We start from the raw sequence: 17,679 nt of genomic DNA, 5'->3' as shown, positions 1-17,679 counted from the left end.
AACTTCTTTAGGGTCGATGCCATTAAGGATGACCTGCAACTCAGTCCGTGAGTAATATATGTGACTGGTAATTATTCTTTTATTATTATTTTAAAATCTTAATTTTTATTTACTCTATTGAATAGTGGATCTGTATTTGGATGGACATACCAAAATCAGAGCTAAATATTTCAAAATCAAACCAAAAGCCACCAGCACTCACATACATGCAAAAATGGAAGTGTTCATCCCTGTACCCTTTTAGAATTAGAAATACAAGTCATATTTTCTTCCAAAGATTTTTTTTAATTGAGTATAATAATTACGGGATTATAAACCCTTAAAATGATAATTAATGCATTTATCCATTAAATTATGTTCAGGTTGATTTCAAAAGAAAAATTATTCATACCTATAATGTATTGACATATCAATTATGAAATTAATGAAATGATTATTTTTGAGGAAAGATGGCAGTATTGGGAGTGCTCCCCATAAAATTTCATAACCATACGTAATCCCTTCTAAAATATTATTCAAGAAATACCTTTGAATATATTCAAGAATTGTGCTGAAAAGTGTTTTTAAATGTCATCACGATAAGGTCGATATTCTTGTTCTTTCTAGGATAAAATAGCAAACATTTTTTTAGATTTCTCTCATATATTTAATCATTATAAAAGTTGGTCGTATTGAATAATCTCTAATATGTCATATTATAAAAAGTTGAATAACTTTCATTCAAAAAAATATACGAAGTTCTATTTAACATATATTTATTAATAATTTGATATAGAAATCTACTTGATCCTTTTATTCTTATAAATATAAATAAATAAAGCTGTACAATTCCTTTATTTATTTATTTTGAAGATAGCTCTATTGTTTTCTTCTCATTATGAATGGTGTTATTCGTAGATACCCAAACATATAGCTGCTGATATTTCAGATTAGGGATCAAAAGAATTTCTCAAATCCATTAGATAGAATAGAAAGATTTACTGATTTAATTAGAGAGTTAAATGAAAAAGGATAGAGCAAATTATGTGCACAATGTATATAAATTGTTACATTACAATTAAGAGTAGCACAATAAAAAGAGGCTAAAATATAAATTAAACTCCTCTGAACTGGAATCACAGTATAAAATTTTGATCAACAATCTTTCAGTTATATGAAGAGTTTCCGTAGATGGATGATTCAATATTTTAAAGTATACCGTTAAATAATGTTTAACAAATGTCAACATAAGCATAGGTTTAGGTACATTCTCTTCATCAAGAGGATCGATATTTTTTCCTTCAAGAATATCTAAATACTTCATATATGTCCATAAAATTGAAATTGACATCGAGATTGAACTCATACTGGTAAAACATGACTCATTATTATACTCACGCAAAATCGAATACTAGTGGTCTCATTACTCGGCAGCATCCGTTTGTATCCAACATTAGAGAGAATATCATACATAGAAAAATACTCAACCAGAGTGGTGTAACAAACAAATAAACTTCTTAACCAAAGCACTATTATCATATTCATATTATAGAATAGAGAATAATCAAACTCCAATTAGCACAAGCTAGCTGCTGCTAAACAAATTTTCTTCATTTCTCTCATTTTTCTCATATTTGGGGAAGCTCTTTCTCACTTGCTTCATTCAAAAACCAAACCACAAGAAAAACCTGGCACCATGGAGTCAACAACCAGACATAGTTACTTATTCTGCATATAACTTCCAACAAAACAAACTAAAGTATGCATTCAAACAAACACCATACCGCAATTTAAACAAGGAAAAGCCCACACGTCAAGCTGAAAATACTGTTCTCAGGTTAACGGCAGGAGAGAAGTTCGTCGTATATTCCTGTGAGATGAACAGACCAAAAGGTTATTTGTATACCTATGCTGTTTATGATTGTCTGTCCATATTTATGTCTTCTTCTAGCCAAACCAAGAATAAAGATCCAATTGATTTACCTAATACTTATTGGAACCTATAGCAGCCCAAAGTGCTCCAGAACAAAGCTAGAGATCACGAAGGGCATAGAAGAAGGCCTGCAAAATATAAAATATCAGCAGTTAGACACTTAATTGATGCATTAAAACAACATATAAAAGAAGTTTGGTTCATCAATCAGTTCCAAACCTTTGCTTATTGAAATAGGCTCCATCACATATGCTTGCTTACTTCATTGGCCAAAGTTCATCTCTGAATATCTGAAATGAGAGAAGGAAAAGCAGAGTTTTACATCAAACTGAATCAAAATCAACACCATGATAGCTACTACGAGTGAGCCAAGTCAAACCCATAAAGATAACCTTCTCTTCTACTGGTAAAGTGTGGATGGACAATATATCTAAAATTACCTGCGTGGCTTATTTTGTCGCTGTCCAACATCATCACTTTCGAGTTCTGCAAAGGAGAAAGATCAGTTGTGCCAAAACTATGTTTTTGCCATCTAAAAAACATGCACAATTGATCATAGTCTACTAAAAAGAAGACAATTTTACCATTCTGTGAAGGCTTCGACTCGTTACTGGATTTGTTTGTGCTATTTTCTTTGCTGCAGCGAGCAAAAATAAATCAAGATCCAAAGATTAACAGAAGAACATTCGCCCAAGTGGATCCATAAAATATATCAGAAAAGGAGGACCAACTACCAAGTAATCCCTCTAGTATTATTAAAACGGCACCAACTATGCATCCCCAACAGAATTCTAAACAAAGAGCATATAGATAGCAAATACTTTATTAGCTTTCCTACAACACAGCCGGAGGCAAAGTGTGACAATCTAAAATCTGAATCTGAACCTGAACTAAACCACACCTCAATAAAGTGTATTGAGGCAAACAATATGATGACACTGACAAAACAACAGCATCCAGAATTATCAAAACCAGTACTACTAACCTCAGCGTTCCAGCAGATGATGTCTGTCCTGAGGGTCGAGCATGATAAGCCCCATCCATAGCTATATAAGGCGAACAATATGTAGCTCCTAGAGCCCCAGCTGCACCAGCCAAAACTGGTAACCTGAAGAATATATAGCCCATAAATGAGAACCACCAACAGGCAATAGGGTGGTGAAATGGATTTTTTCAAATATATATATAGCCAAGAGACTTCATAGAGTGTGTTTGGCCCGAGGAGTTATGAACTCCAACCCTTGTTTGGCCCAAGAAGTTGGTGGGCCCTACTACTAAAAAACTATCAATTTTATATCTTATCAACTCCTTACACAGTGGTCCCAAGAGTTCACAACTCCCGGGACTTTATAACTCATTACTCCTCACTATTCCACTCCTTACCACAAACATTTCCTTAATCTTTTCTATCTCAGTTCATTTAAGTCACATAAAACAAATTAGGCAATGCCATCCAAAGATTCCATACAACAAAAATGGAAGAATTAAAATCAAGACATAACAAACCATTAAATACAATGACTCTAAAACAGCATTTGGTTAGTAAATAGCTTATATATTTCATCACAGTGTTTTTTATTAAAAAGAAAAAAAGGGGAATTTGCTTTGGTCCTTTTGAAATTTCATACACCAATAAAATTTATCATATCAAAGAAAAAGAAAAGAAAAGAAAAAGATAACAATTTTATCTTTATATATATAACATACATTTCATCTCGGTCTTAAAAAAAACTCCAGTTCATGGTCACCAAAATATTGCAAGATCAGCAGCAGCATCCACGCAAAGCAAAACATATTTATGCCATGTAATATAACATCCCGAAGAAAATGACAACTAGAAAGAGAACCCATACCATGTCATTTCTGAATTTCCCATGCCAAGTTGGGACTGGGCAACATATCCTGGAAATGCCATGCCAACGGCAGGAACTCCAATGCCACCAGGATGCTGACCTCCAAATTGCATAACTTCACAAATGTTCAACTATAAAAGATCAATATCATAGACAACATCGAAATCGAGAAAACTAGGAAACTTTGAAAGGAAAATATAAAGGGAAACAGAACAAAAGCATTATCTAAAATAACAAATTCTTAATTGATCAAGAAAATTATAACAAAGCAAAACGTATACTTCATGAACTCAACTGCACGTGGCACCATATCAAACTGAAAAAAATTATATTTTAAATGATAACAGGGCTCCACAAGAACCCATGCATTTTATCATTCTCCATTTCCAATAAAGATAACAGTTGTGATATGTAATGTTAACTTTACCTGGCAAAAATGCTGGAGTATGAGGAAAGTTCTGGTCTCCATGATTAATATTCATGTTCCCAGAGGTTCCCATAATTTGAGCCCCACCATAAATAAAGGAACCCGCACCAATACCTTGGGCCACACCCTTTCCCTTTCCAACCAAAGCAGTTTTCAATTTGCTTGATTCTGAAGAAGAATCACCCTCTCCGGACTCAAGTGAGTTAACTGATGTGGAAGTTTTTGGTGGAGATGAAGACTGAGATCCACTACCAGGTCGCTGACCCAACTGCTGGACAGGAACCTGAACAGCAGATTGAACCCTAGGTTGAGCAGGTGTTCGTGCTACACCATGTGATTGAGTAGGTAAAGAGACCTTGTTAACTTGGCTATGGAGTGAAGCAGGAGGGTAGCCGGTTGATCCTACAACAGCACCCCTTCCATGAGGCCTAGATTGGGGAATTAGAGCATTATTGATCACTGAAGAACCAGAAGATGGCTTAGATAAAGGATTTCCTAGAGACGGATTGGTAGAATCATTTATGTAAATCCTCTCCATGGCAACAGCATCAACTACATGCTTTCCATCTACCATTACACTTGATTGTGGCAAAGAGCGGCTATCATCATACATATTCTTTTCAGGGAGTCCAGCTTGTACTTCTCTTTTTTCCACTTTAGGGATGTTTTTACCAGACGTCCCTGAAGGGTAGAAAGGTGGAGAAGCAGAATTCAGGCTTGATGCAAAGGCATGTTTCCTAACAGAGTTTGGCTCACCTTCTACATTTGGAGAGGGTGCAAGGGATCTCCCTGTATTATTATGTGATGCTTTCTCAGGAGGCTTCACAGATCTGAAGTCATATGCGAAATGGACATATACTAAATAAGTAAGTGCCCATGAGCTGTAATGAAAATTCTAACAAGTAAAATCTATTAAAATTCATTTATAATCATTGATTACTCACTGTTTTTCTTGTGAAGGAGAGGATCTGGTATTGTTGTTCATAGTTGGTTCATACCGTCTAGGTCCTCTTCCTCTCACAACCTTGGGAGCATTGTTTTGAGTGTTATTTTTATTGTATGCTCGAGATCTGTTCCCTCGACCATAACCATGATCCATTCCTCGACTTTTACCCCGACCTCGTGGATGACCCTTGGAAGCTCTCCTCTAATATGGCATAAAGAAAAGAACACATTTGAGAGAGATAGAGAGAGACTCAAGTCTACATTTAGCGCATACAACAAACAAATCATCACCTCATCACGATGCCTTTCCTGCAGAGTCATTTCTTCGAACTTGTCATGCCCCCATTTCATGTCATCCTTGGATTCCCACAACCTCCTTCCACCATGTGTTCTCCTATAGATTTTTTGAAGACAAAGATAAAGTGAAGTACAGTTAAGAGCTAGAAATGGAAGGGTGCACGTGAAGAATCTTGGGGTGGGGGGGGGACTCGTTTCTCCACCTTCAACAGGAAAGCATGCAAGTCCTCATAGCATTTCTAAAATTGGAATTAGTATCGTGAAATAGCTTACTGAATTTTCCCAGCAAAGTTAATAGTATTTTTGTTTTCTTGTTTTTTTTGATAAGAAACATAGCAAAGTTCATGGTAATCATTGTCCAGACTGATGATATAACTGCTCATAGTTGCACTGGAACATGGGAAATTCTGGTATTGATGTCATCAGATTACTGACCTTCAATTCTAAACCTACTCTGTTAAATGAAGTCATCAATTTATACCAAGGGAAGTTAAGATAAAAGTATGCATTCTGTGGATTTATATTTGCTGAAAAGGTACCCATATCTTTAAACATCGTTCCAGTGCAGAATTTCAACCCTAGAACATAAAATAACTAACTGAGAGTTCTTAGAGGTGGAGATTTTCAAGCAGAGATTGACTACTTTAGGCACTCAAAATACAAACCATTCAGAGATAAAAGTTACCTAAGATATAGACTACAGAAAGTTGACAGCTAAAGAAAATCTCGTTAGGATGAGTAAACACCCAAGCATAAATTGCTCCCTAGGAATGGCAACACTCAAGTCTAAAAAGTTACTTAAGAATGCCTTCAATCATGTTTGTTCACAAAATCAGCCAAATCATAATTCTTTTTCAAGAAAAAAAATAAAAACATACGCATTTTAGAGTGGCTTAACCTATAAAAATAAAAACTTAACTGATTCTTCTCTAAATGGGAAAGAGAACGAGAGTTATACCTGTGTCGACCACCTGCATTGTCCCTAAAGCGATCATCATGCATATAGAAAGCCCCGGCAGTAGGAACAGCGAAGGGCTCATTCACCTTCTTCTCCTCATCAAATTCCCCATCTAAATTTTCCTCGTGCAAATCAGTTGGTCCTTCTGCTAATGGTCTTCCATCCTCGTCCAGTTCCTTCGCTACATTGCCGGAGGCGGCATCCAATTCACCATGACTGCCCGACTTCCTATCCCCATACCTCTCCTCACCCTCCTCTTCTTCAACTTCTTCCCCCTCATCAACGTCCTCAACTCCTTCACCAACCTCATCCTCATCTACATCTTCACCCAATTCGTCCTCATCGTCGTATTCTGCAGCTCCACCCTGACCATCAGAATCATCCGAATGAATCCCCATCCTCCGGATCGTCCTCCTCCCTTCTCCCCCTTCTCCTTCACCCTCCTCATCATCACTCGCCTCCCGCCTCCGCATCGCCAGTGACCGCTTCGCTTCTTCCGGATCACTCTCATAATCAACTTCTTCTTCAGTCGCAGTAGCCATCAATCAATCAACTCCAAAAAGAAAAAAAAAAAAAAAAGAAATATATATATCTGAACCCTCACCCTTCCGATCACAACCAAAACACAAAACTACGCCAAGAAATCAAACAACAAATCCAAAATCCTCGAGAACCCAACCCGTAAATACTAAAGAGAAACCAGATACGAATTCGATAAACCTCGGAAGAACTTGATTTGAAAACTGAAAATCTAAGAGAAGGGAGTGAAAAATTCCTAATATGAGTGATTAAGCAGTATAATTGTTGTTGAAATCTAGGGTATACCTTCGGCCGGAACCCTAGAATTAAAACAGTTGAAGAAAGATTATGGAGTTTTTGGGAGAAGACCGAGGCTGGAAAAGGAATCCTGATAGAGAAAAATTAGGAGAAATTGTAGGGAATTATCTAATTTTAAAAGGGTAATTTGGTAAATGTGACAGACTGGGAAACAGAGATGTGAATCGGGAACGGCTTTTGGGTATCGGCTAGGTGGAAACGTGAATCTATGTACGAAAAGTTGACCAATTAGATGCTTCCACGTCAGCATCTTGACCGGATTGTAACTCAAAGTGGGATCCACATGCCGAAGTTGTCATCCAAGTTCGAGCCCCGAATTGATTACTGGAGTGTGACAAGGACGCTATAATGGCTGATGGATGAAGCCATTGGAAACATTCAAAGAAAGAGAGTTGTGGTGAGTTAAGGTGAATCGGTAAATTATAAACTCAACTCCACCAATATTTAAAGTTGGTTGGTCAAATATTGAGTTGATATATTATACCAATTCAACGCCAACACCTATAATCTTCTACAATTGTGAATTAATTTAATGTTGTTTTTAAATATAATTTATTTATTATAAATCTTAAGGGCTCATTTGTTTCGAAGGAATCCAAGATTTTCGTGAAATAAGTATTTAGATTACCTGCTTTGTTTTGTGGTAATGTAAGATGTCCGAATATCCATAGATTCTCGAGCATCCTAGGATCATTTTTACTTTTTTTCAACCTTTTTTTAAACTTGTATATATATATATTGGGATTAAAAATGTAAGAAAATGAGCCAACTTATATATACATATAGGGTCGTTTTTAATTATAAGAAAATAAGCATACTTATTTACAAATATAACAATCTATCAACCTCTATCACTATCTATAGATAATGACATTTTACTATATTTGAAAATATTTCAGTAGTTTTGCAATTGAAATAAATATACTCTTTTTTATTTTCATTTTATAATTAAAATAAATATTTTCAATTTATGTATTTCACTCTCTTTAATTATATCGTGGTTGTTTTTATTTTGTTTAGAAATATATTAATATTAATATTACTATTTGTATAAAAATATTAAATTTATTATTTTTAGAGAAATAAAAAACAATAAAACTACAAATAAATAGATTCAACCTAATATATTATGAAAATTTAAGACATTTTCATGTAAGAGTTTTACAAAACAAATACAATCATCTAAGTATTTCTAAATCTCTTCAAATATATTTTTACAAAACAAACAATAATTATCGAAGGATATTTCTGTAATTCTAGGTATAAGTTATAATTCCGGTCGTGTAGATATTCGAGTGAAGGGTAAATGATACCTATTTTCATATTTTATTTAAACTAACAAGGTGTGTTGGTCTATTACTTTAGTAAAAAAAAACTCTAATTTTTTCGTGGAGATAATTTTAGGAAATGAAAGTTAGTTAACGCGATATTTAAGATCAACCTCAAATCAACTGTAAAAAGTTGCAGCTATTTAAAGTGTCCATGCACCTGAGAAGAGGAAAGGAGAAAACAGAAAGGCTTAATTTTTCATCCTCATCAATCCATCAATGGAGAGCAGCAGGGCAATGAAATGGGCTTTACTTGCTTGGCTGTTGCTCAGCTCGCTCTCCATGTCTTATTCCCGCCGCATATCTTTTAGTGAATGCTACGGCTTCTGCCTCATGCCGTGCGCCGGCAAGGCCAGCCGCGTTCCCTTCTACCAATGCCCGTTGAAATGCCTGCATCATTGCAGGGACCCGGCGTCTTACGGCCATGCCAAGTTCCGTCAGCCACTACGACAACAAAATCAATTCTTCTGCGAGCTTGGCTGCGCAACTTCCTCCTGTGCCAAGATTAGCACAAAGGAAAATCCAGGTTCGAAATCTATACTATTTTTTTCTTTTAGAAAAATACTTAGCTATCATGCATGTCACCAAATTATTCGATCATAAATTGTTATATGACAAATTCTTCTCATTTCTTTTTTCGAGAGTATTTTGATTCTTTTTTGGTGTGAACCATAAAAGTAAAAGACATAAAGATAGGGATGCACCCAAGTATTATCCTTTTTATTATATTTTAGGGGAAAAATAGTTTTTTAGGGTTCGATTGTAGATCTAGTTTCTATTTTGTTCAATAACTTCGAGTTTGATTTGAAACCTAGTATTAAATAATATTTTTTAAATGTAAGAGAACCAAATGAAAGATATATATAAAAAACCTAGGAAAGGAAAAAAAAAAAATTCTATATTTTATTAGCTAATAGACACAATTTTATAAAGGCTAAACTCATTTCTTACCAAGATTGTTTTTTCCCCCATATTTTTAACGCTAATTCCTCAACAAAATTTAAAATTAAAGGGAAAGGAAGGAGAGAGACGAGGGCTCCTTTATTAAGCTTATTAAGTTGAAGAGGATTATGATAAAAATAATATTTAAAAATATTTCTCCCTTTTATTTTCTTAACATTTTTATTTGGAAGATTACAAAAAGTTTATTTTTTTCAAATGAAAAATTATTGCTTGGTTCACATGTGAAGCTTTCTTTGTTTTGTTTTGTTGATGCAGCTGTAAAAGAAGTGGGGAACTGTGTGGATTCTTGCTCTCAAATATGTTCCATGAATTGATGATCTAAATGAAGCCAATTAACTATTTGTTTTTTTTTGAAGAAAATAAGTGCATAAAGTGTAAGCAATATATCTTGTTTTATTAGAAATGAAACTACAATATTGTTGGAATTGATTTCTTTCTAAACAAAAAAGAAAAAAAAAAAAGGTTTAAGTGTTAAGGAAATTAGGTTTGTGTTTTAATTTCTAATGTTAAATTTAGTTCTTTAAATCATGCTTGATAATTGTTTGAGATTTTTTACTCATTACTAATATTTTAAAAAACAAAAGTTAAAAATTAAAAATTAACATCTCTTTAGATAACTATTTGACTTTTGAAATTATTTTTGTTTTTCTACAATTTAGACATACTACACACAATGATATAAAAAAATCAAATGATTATCAAATAGGACGTAAAACTTATAATTTGGTTAACAATTCAAATTTTTAATTAGAAAAGATAAAAACTATTGTATGGAAGATGTAAGAAAACAAACACAATTTTTAATTAACAAAAGGTCAGATGGTTACTAAACGGGTTTAGTTCCTTAGATTTCAATATTTTCCAACCACGTTTTATTTGTTAGTGAATACTAAGGTCAACCCAAAATATATGCATTTAATGATTCACAATCAATTTGGTGTTTGGTTCTATAGTTTTGAATATGATTTTCATGTCTCAAAATTGATTTTGAATGATATTTTAAAATTGAACTCTGTGAAAAAAGCGAGTTTAACCATTTTAAAATCATTATCAAACATGCTTTATACTACCATAGATGTTTATGACTATATATGTATAGTTCAACAACATCTGAAGAGATTCGTTGCTAAATTCAAGTCTTCTAAATTCTAATGGTTTGTATATGATATATTTCAATATATATAATCCATTTATTAATTATTATTTTCTATACATTATCAAATTTACATGTATTGCAATTTTATGACGGTTATTTCAGTGAGAGATAATTATGCAAGTCACATATACTATTCTAATTATTTCATCCTCCTCCTTCATAGAGGGCTCGTTTGCGCATGGCACTACAAGAAAACACCCCTTTTTTGACGCTTAAAATCGTTGGAAAATGGTCATAAACGCGTCGGAGATCCATTTCTAGTGGTAAACTAGTCATCAGGAGTTTGGTTGGAATATACCCGTCGGAAGAGTATCTCCCGATGCAGAAACATATACCATCGGGAGTTAGTGGAACTCCCGACACTTCATATATTGCTTCGGTAGTTTGGAACTCCCAACGCATGTATAGGCATTGAACTCCCGACGATTTTTGTTGGGAGATAGTCATTTTAAAAAAATTAAAAAATAAAAAATATTGGTGATTTCTAATAAATTGTAGAAATACTATGCCTCTTTTATCTAAAACAATTAGGAAAAAACTATGAAAATGCAACAACTTCATACGAAATTCATAAAAATAATTACATCATGTGACCACACACACACAAAACCTAATATGTCTACAAAAGGTTAAAAATCATACTTTGTTGGTGTAGAAATTCTATTGATGCGATCGCATGAGTCTTAACGCCAATATATGATCACATAGTTGGCCAAGTTAGTGGTTTCAGGCGATGAGATATGACATGACGTGTGGGCAGTGAAAGTCAAATCAAAGATCAAGTTGGTAGTTAATAAGAAAGTTTTACTGCAGAACCAATGAAATCTGACGCGCAGCAGGTAGCGCATCAGAGTATGGAATTTAATGCACCTTATCAGCACAATCATTAGTAAGAGAAGAGAAGCTGCATCTAAACGACTATAAGTACACCATGAAATCGCCATGTAAAAATATATACGAGAGGAATAAAAAAAAACTCTGCAAAAATTTCACTCCTCTTCCCACCATTTGTAAACCTTGAGGAAAATTGAAGAATCATCTCTGGAGGCAGAAGAGGAACTCCATTTTCAACACTCCTAGTGAAGCAGTCATTGATAAAATTGAAGAAAGCAAGAAATTGCACACCACAACTTGTTTTTCTATCTCTATTTCCTATCTTAGTGTATTTATATTGTATAAACGTTGAAAGACCTCTTTCCTCAATATGAATACATATTCAGTTCATTCCTTATCCATCTTTTCTATTTTCATTATGAGTAACTAAACCATTTATGGGTTGAGAAGCATTTAGCTAACATGAACTAAACAATATTTAAACCATGCGTTCTACTTGTTTTATGCATACTTATTGAAACGCTTAAATAACTCAAGAGATTATTCTAAGTAGATTAAATCTAGGTTCGAAAGAACTAGAGATTTAGAACTCTTAAAACAAGAAGAGAGGTTCTTTAGAAAAAAGAAATATCTTTTGCAATATACACTCATCGCATGCATCCTAGAAATAAGATATTGTAGCTATGTATGCTGAAAGGTATAAGTTATAATATCAAGTGCACTACTTGAACGCATGATTTATATATTTGCTTAGGGAATGTTAGTGAATATTCTTCTCGAGCCTACCATCTCTCATTTGAATTTCACATTCATTGCATGCATTGTTTCACTTGAAGTAAAAATCCCATCGCATCCATTATTAAAATTAATCTTAACATTAGAATAACATCAAAATCAATCACCTGTTTAGTGTTCAAATTACGTCAATATCAGAAAATTAGTTGTCAATGCATTCACAACATAACAATCCCTGAGTTTGATCCTAGACTCATCAGGACTCTAGTTGAGCTTATACTTGGGTTTAACTAGATAAAACAGTGCGTTAGAATCCAATATTCAATATTCATTTATCTCATTGTATAACACATCAATTTCATTTCTTTCTTTTGTCTCGTGAAGTTACTTCACAAGACAAATTTATAGTAGGTTGTAATGTGAAACTTAAGACAAACTTTGTCTCGTGAAGTAACTTCATAAGACAAACTTATAACTTTACAAGACAAACGACTTACTTACGAACTCAACTTTACGAGAAAAAATGACCACTTCTCAACATAAAAAAAATATAAGACTACTTTTCAACATACAACATTAATTGGTAATTTCCTAGAAAGATGCTAATGTCAACTCACCCTACACAACATTCAAACTTCAATATTAAATTCCACAAACACATACAAGAACTCTACAAACACACAAAAACTCCACAAAACACATTGAAACACATTAAAATCCAGCTATGTACGAATACTAACCTGAAGTGTCACCTATAGAAGATCCCAAGTTGCCTAGATATATCTCTTGCTCCTGGAATTCGTCCTCTGCCTCATGTTGCCTATTAGTCTAGACAATGAAAACGATCTAATGGCACAGTCAATATTCAAATGCCAGATAAACATCTTCTTTATTACTTCTGGTCTAAAAGGGAGACCATCCATTGTGTGACTAAACTAGAACTACAAATATATGTACATATTTTTTTTAGAGATAAACTAAAACTTCCATGGAGGAAAAAAGAAGTATCCTCAAGGTTATAACACTGAAGAAACAACGCAATTTTACTCACTGAAGTAAGTACTCATCTTTATAATTCATCTCCAACAGCTCATCCACGTTTAGAGTGCAAATACATCGGATATTATCAAGAAAGTTATTCCAAATAACTTAAAGGATACGAGGATTTCCATATATATTAGAAGTGAGATCTTTAAAGATCGCCTCCATTTGTAACTCAGAATACAAAGTTGTTGCTACATAGTCTAAGTAGGCCATGCCTACCGAATTCTGAATGTTTAGTAATGGATAAAAGTAGGAGAAAACAAAAAATAAAATAATATGAAGAATTTTGAATGTTTGACTCCAAGCTAATTGAAATATTTGCTCTTAGTTATTAAATTGAATAAAAAAGGATGGGGGAGATTAAAAGATATCGACAACTTGAACAGGTCCACGGTCGACTACGATCACTTCTCAAAACTGGATCGAAATCTTACCACCTAGGTGCTTAAATTTAGTGGCCCAAATTTCATCGATGGTTTTTGGGCCATTAGAATAGTCGTAGTTTGACATGAACAAAGCAAAAAAACCATGGAAAATTTTCAAAAAAAAGGAAAAAAGGAGAATAAACTTACAAAATGGATGACGAATGACAGAGGATAGACAAATGGAGGCGGACGATGGACAACGGCCAAATGGACGTCTAGCAGCCTCGATTTGGGGTTCTCGCGCATCTGATATGCTAGGGATTGAAGAAGAATAAGGAAAAAAACTGATATGAATTCTGCTCGATTTGAGGGTTTTATAATAGAAATCTTGAAGGGCAATGGTGCTCGTCGTGAGTTCCCACACAACTCTCGACGCGTTAGTGAAATCGTCGAGAGTTTGGCTAATCTCCTAATGGGCATGGGCCACCCGTCGGGAGTTTGGCCAGTCTTAAAAAACCTTCACATCTAACTCCAGATGAATTGTTTTATTCGTTGGGAGTTCTTTTATATCTCCCGACGATTATGGGAGGCGTCGAGAGATCCTTTGTGGAGAATGGTCTTCTATTCCCATCTCCCGACGTCCGTTTTTTGCATGTCGGGAGTTCTTACCAAATTCCAACACCTTATTTACGACGTCAGGATTTATTGAGCACTCCCAACGCTGCCCTTATGTAGTCGGGAGATATCCTTTTTCTCGATGATTTATCTTCCGATGGTCGTTTAAGACGTCGGAAGAGTCCTTTTTTCTTGTACTGTGGTACAATTCTTAACAGGATAAATTTTTGTGCCATATGATCTTCAAACAGACTGTAGAAAATCCGATAATGTTGGTTGCTCTTTCTTTCATCTCGAGTTTGACTTCATGTTCTTCATTTCGTCTCAAATGAAAAACATATAAATCTAAAAGAATAAATATATATCATGTATACATATATTTATGATACTTACATATGATTTTATTACGACTGTATCATTATCATTTATTCATTTCTTGGATCTTTGCCTATCTGTTAAACTCAACATGCTTTCGCTTCATCTCCTTGATTCACTCTTTCCCAATATATATAAATTAGCGAAGGGTAAATTAAAAAATTTAACAAACTACAATAATTTGATTACAACAATTAACAAACTACAGGAGATTAATTGGTAAAATTAAAAGTTTAGGGGTCAAATCACAAAGTTGAAGGGGTGATTGATATATCATTAAAAGTTGAGAGGTAGTTTGAGCAATTTTTCTTAACAAAAAAAAAATAAAATAAAATAAAACACTACTCATTTCTTTGAAGTTAGATCAATAGTTCAAATCTCATTTTGAGTTTTGTTGGCCAAACATTCTTAAATGATAGGGTTGCTTGTAAATCTGTCCATCTGGCCCAACTTAATTGCACATATAGCAAAAATCCAAAATAATTGTAAATATGGCAGAACTTGACTTCAATACATGCCAAAAGACTAAAAAGCCCATGAGTGAAGTCGAAGATAAAAAATCCCTACTTCTAGTTGTTACAACTTCACAATCTCTTTATTATCCTCAATCCCGAATGATATTTCATCCTTCTCCTCCACCATCCATGAAATCTTCTTTTAGTTGATGATATGTTTCCATCCATCTTCACGATCGATTCATCTGCTTCTAGTTCTTTTATACAAGCCCACAATTAGTTTCAGCGACTGAAAGCCCTAATGTTTCTTTCAATTTCATCGACAAAATTCACTTCATCTCCTTGATTCACTCTTTCTCAATATATATAAAAGTCACAAAGGGGAAATTAAAATATTTAACAAATTACAATACTTTGATTGCAACAATTAACAAACTATAGGAGATTAATTAGTCAAGCTAAAAGTTTAGGGGTCAAACCAAAATGTTGAAAGGGGTGATTGATCAAATTAAAAGTTGAGGGGTGGTTTGAGCAATTTTTCTTAACATAAAAACAAAAAAAAAATCAAACGTTACTCATTTCTTTGAAGTTAGATCAAGAGTTTAAATCTCATTTTGAGTTTTGTTGGCCAAACATTCTTAAATGATAGGGCTGCTTGTAAATCTGTCCATTTAACCCAACTTAAATTGCACATATAACAAAAATCCAAAATAATTGTAAATATGATAGAACTTGACTTCAATGCATGCTAAAAAACTAAAAAGCTTATGAGTGCAACCCACAATTTATTGGGGTTGATGCCTTAGTTCTGTAGTTTATAGATACTTGTATGAACAAACATACAGTGATTTATAATATATGATATTTTATTCACTTCAGTCTATGAAATATTTGATATTTTAGTTGCATTAACCACAAACCAATAAACTAAAATCCATGGTTATCATTGTAACTTAAACATGTATGTGGAGACATACAAGTGGATTTTGTTTTAAGTGATAACCTAAATGGTATGTAGTATATGGATAAGGCTTGATACCTTATCCTAGTGACACTACGAGTATGACTTGCTTTGTAGGTGTTACAAATATTGTAAATTGCTACAAATGATCTGATCCTGATCATTCATGTATTAGAATGCGAGCGTGGATATTCTATACAAAGAAGTTTGTATAAGATCGGACCACGAAATGTTTAGTCTCGTTATATAACGCCGTTCATAATTGAGACTTTCATTTCACTAGGATGACCATAGGTAACATGACCTTAATCCTGAGTGAGTTGTGAACTCCTGCCTATGAGGGTGGTCCTTTCATTTGCATGGGTGAGAGTGGCTAGATCGCCGACTCAACAAGCCTACCATTTTGGGGATTCATCTAATTAAGGAGCTGGGAACTCAGCTACACAAGATGGAATTCACTCCTTCCCTGAAGCAGGGGTAAGTAGATAAATTGGGCTTGAACAATGTAGAGCCACATCCTCTCTTGGCCCGAAAGGGGTTTAGTTATAGTGGGATTATGATCTATTGTTCATTAGAGGAATCAATGGTACTTAAGGAGTTAGATGTAATTACAGGGGCAAAATGGTAATTTGGTTCAACTGTACTTACGAGCGATTTGTGAAGGTCATCGTACTGTTGATTGGTTATATCCAATGGACACATAAATATATTTGTAGTGCGAAGAGTGTAACTGTCGATCTTTAATGGAGTGTCCGATAGTTAACGGATGATGGATAATGTGATTAAATAGTTTAGTCAGTTATTCACGTACCGTTGGAGCTTCAAGCTATAGGTCCATAAGGTCCCCTTGGTAACTCAATGGATTCAAGTTGAGAATTAAATTTTGGGTTAATTTGAAATGTTTAAATTAATAAGAGGGAATTTGATTATATATGATATAACTAAATTAATTCAATTATATATGATATAATTGATATAATGTATTTGATACATTATTGTTTGATTGGAGGAACTAATATTTGAATATGATTCAAATATATTTTCTATGAATAAGATTCATAGTTATTAAATTTAATATAAATATGATTTATATTAAATGCCATAAAATAAAGAAAAAGAACTATGGTTTATATATTGTATATAATGCAATATTAAAAATATAGGTTATAAATATAATATGATAAGTTAGTTATCATATTTATTTATATTTAGTTAGTTATCATATTTATTTATATTTATTAATTATTTGATAATTATTATTTTTTTAAAATAACCACCTTTAGTAGGTAGTTGCATGGTTTTGTGATAATTTTGGGATAAAAATGAAATTTGATTTCAAAATCTCTCACGTCTCAGATTATTAACTATCGAGTGACTGCATGATAGCATCGAGAGACTATAAGATAGTGTTTTTATCTAAACGATCGAGTTTCATCTTCTACACGATTGTGTTATTGTTTACTTGATCGTCTCCTCCTCCACACTAAATCTTCCCTCAAACCAAAATAAGCCAGAGCCCACCACTCCTGGATTCTCATATCGAGAATACCAAGGCAATTTTGTGGTTATGTCCGGTTTGTTCGAGGATCGAGTTCTACTCGTTGCTATTCGAGGGAGAT

The 17,679-nt window shown here is 33.7% G+C and overlaps 1 protein-coding gene and 1 long non-coding RNA gene across 4 annotated transcripts; one reads left to right on the top strand and one right to left on the bottom strand.

The window, feature by feature from the left end:
- Nucleotides 1-1,344: 1,344 nt before the first annotated feature.
- LOC120085637 (CASC3/Barentsz eIF4AIII binding protein) lies at nt 1,345-7,410 on the bottom strand. Of its 3 annotated transcripts, XM_039041736.2 has the most exons (13): nt 6,393-7,375; nt 5,429-5,531; nt 5,137-5,339; nt 4,949-5,022; nt 4,193-4,873; nt 3,766-3,880; nt 2,898-3,020; nt 2,497-2,549; nt 2,353-2,398; nt 2,132-2,202; nt 1,963-2,040; nt 1,764-1,849; nt 1,345-1,667 (listed from the first exon to the last, which is right to left on the bottom strand). In XM_039041736.2, exons 1-10 carry the CDS (start codon nt 6,932-6,934, stop codon nt 2,175-2,177), a joined length of 1,968 nt encoding a protein of 655 aa, XP_038897664.2. In that variant the 5' UTR covers nt 6,935-7,375; the 3' UTR covers nt 1,345-1,667; nt 1,764-1,849; nt 1,963-2,040; nt 2,132-2,174. The 3 variants fall into 3 exon arrangements, with proteins under 3 accessions (XP_038897664.2, XP_038897663.2, XP_090173975.1); XM_039041735.2 differs by having other exon boundaries at nt 4,193-5,022; nt 6,393-7,410; XM_090317849.1 differs by having other exon boundaries at nt 4,193-5,022; nt 5,429-5,528; nt 6,393-7,300.
- A 1,112-nt stretch (nt 7,411-8,522) lies between these two features.
- LOC150033614 (uncharacterized) lies at nt 8,523-10,981 on the top strand. Its single transcript, XR_016532494.1, has 3 exons — nt 8,523-9,083; nt 9,776-9,894; nt 10,840-10,981. It is a non-coding gene; the product is annotated as an uncharacterized LOC150033614 (long non-coding RNA).
- Nucleotides 10,982-17,679: the final 6,698 nt, after the last annotated feature.

The sequence above is a fragment of the Benincasa hispida genome, chromosome 9 (assembly GCF_027475165.1).
Source record: "Benincasa hispida cultivar pf3 chromosome 9, pf3_genome.v1.1, whole genome shotgun sequence".
Lineage (NCBI taxonomy): Eukaryota > Viridiplantae > Streptophyta > Magnoliopsida > Cucurbitales > Cucurbitaceae > Benincasa > Benincasa hispida.
Note: the sequence above shows the minus strand (reverse complement) of the source record. Positions and strands in the feature narration are given on the sequence as shown.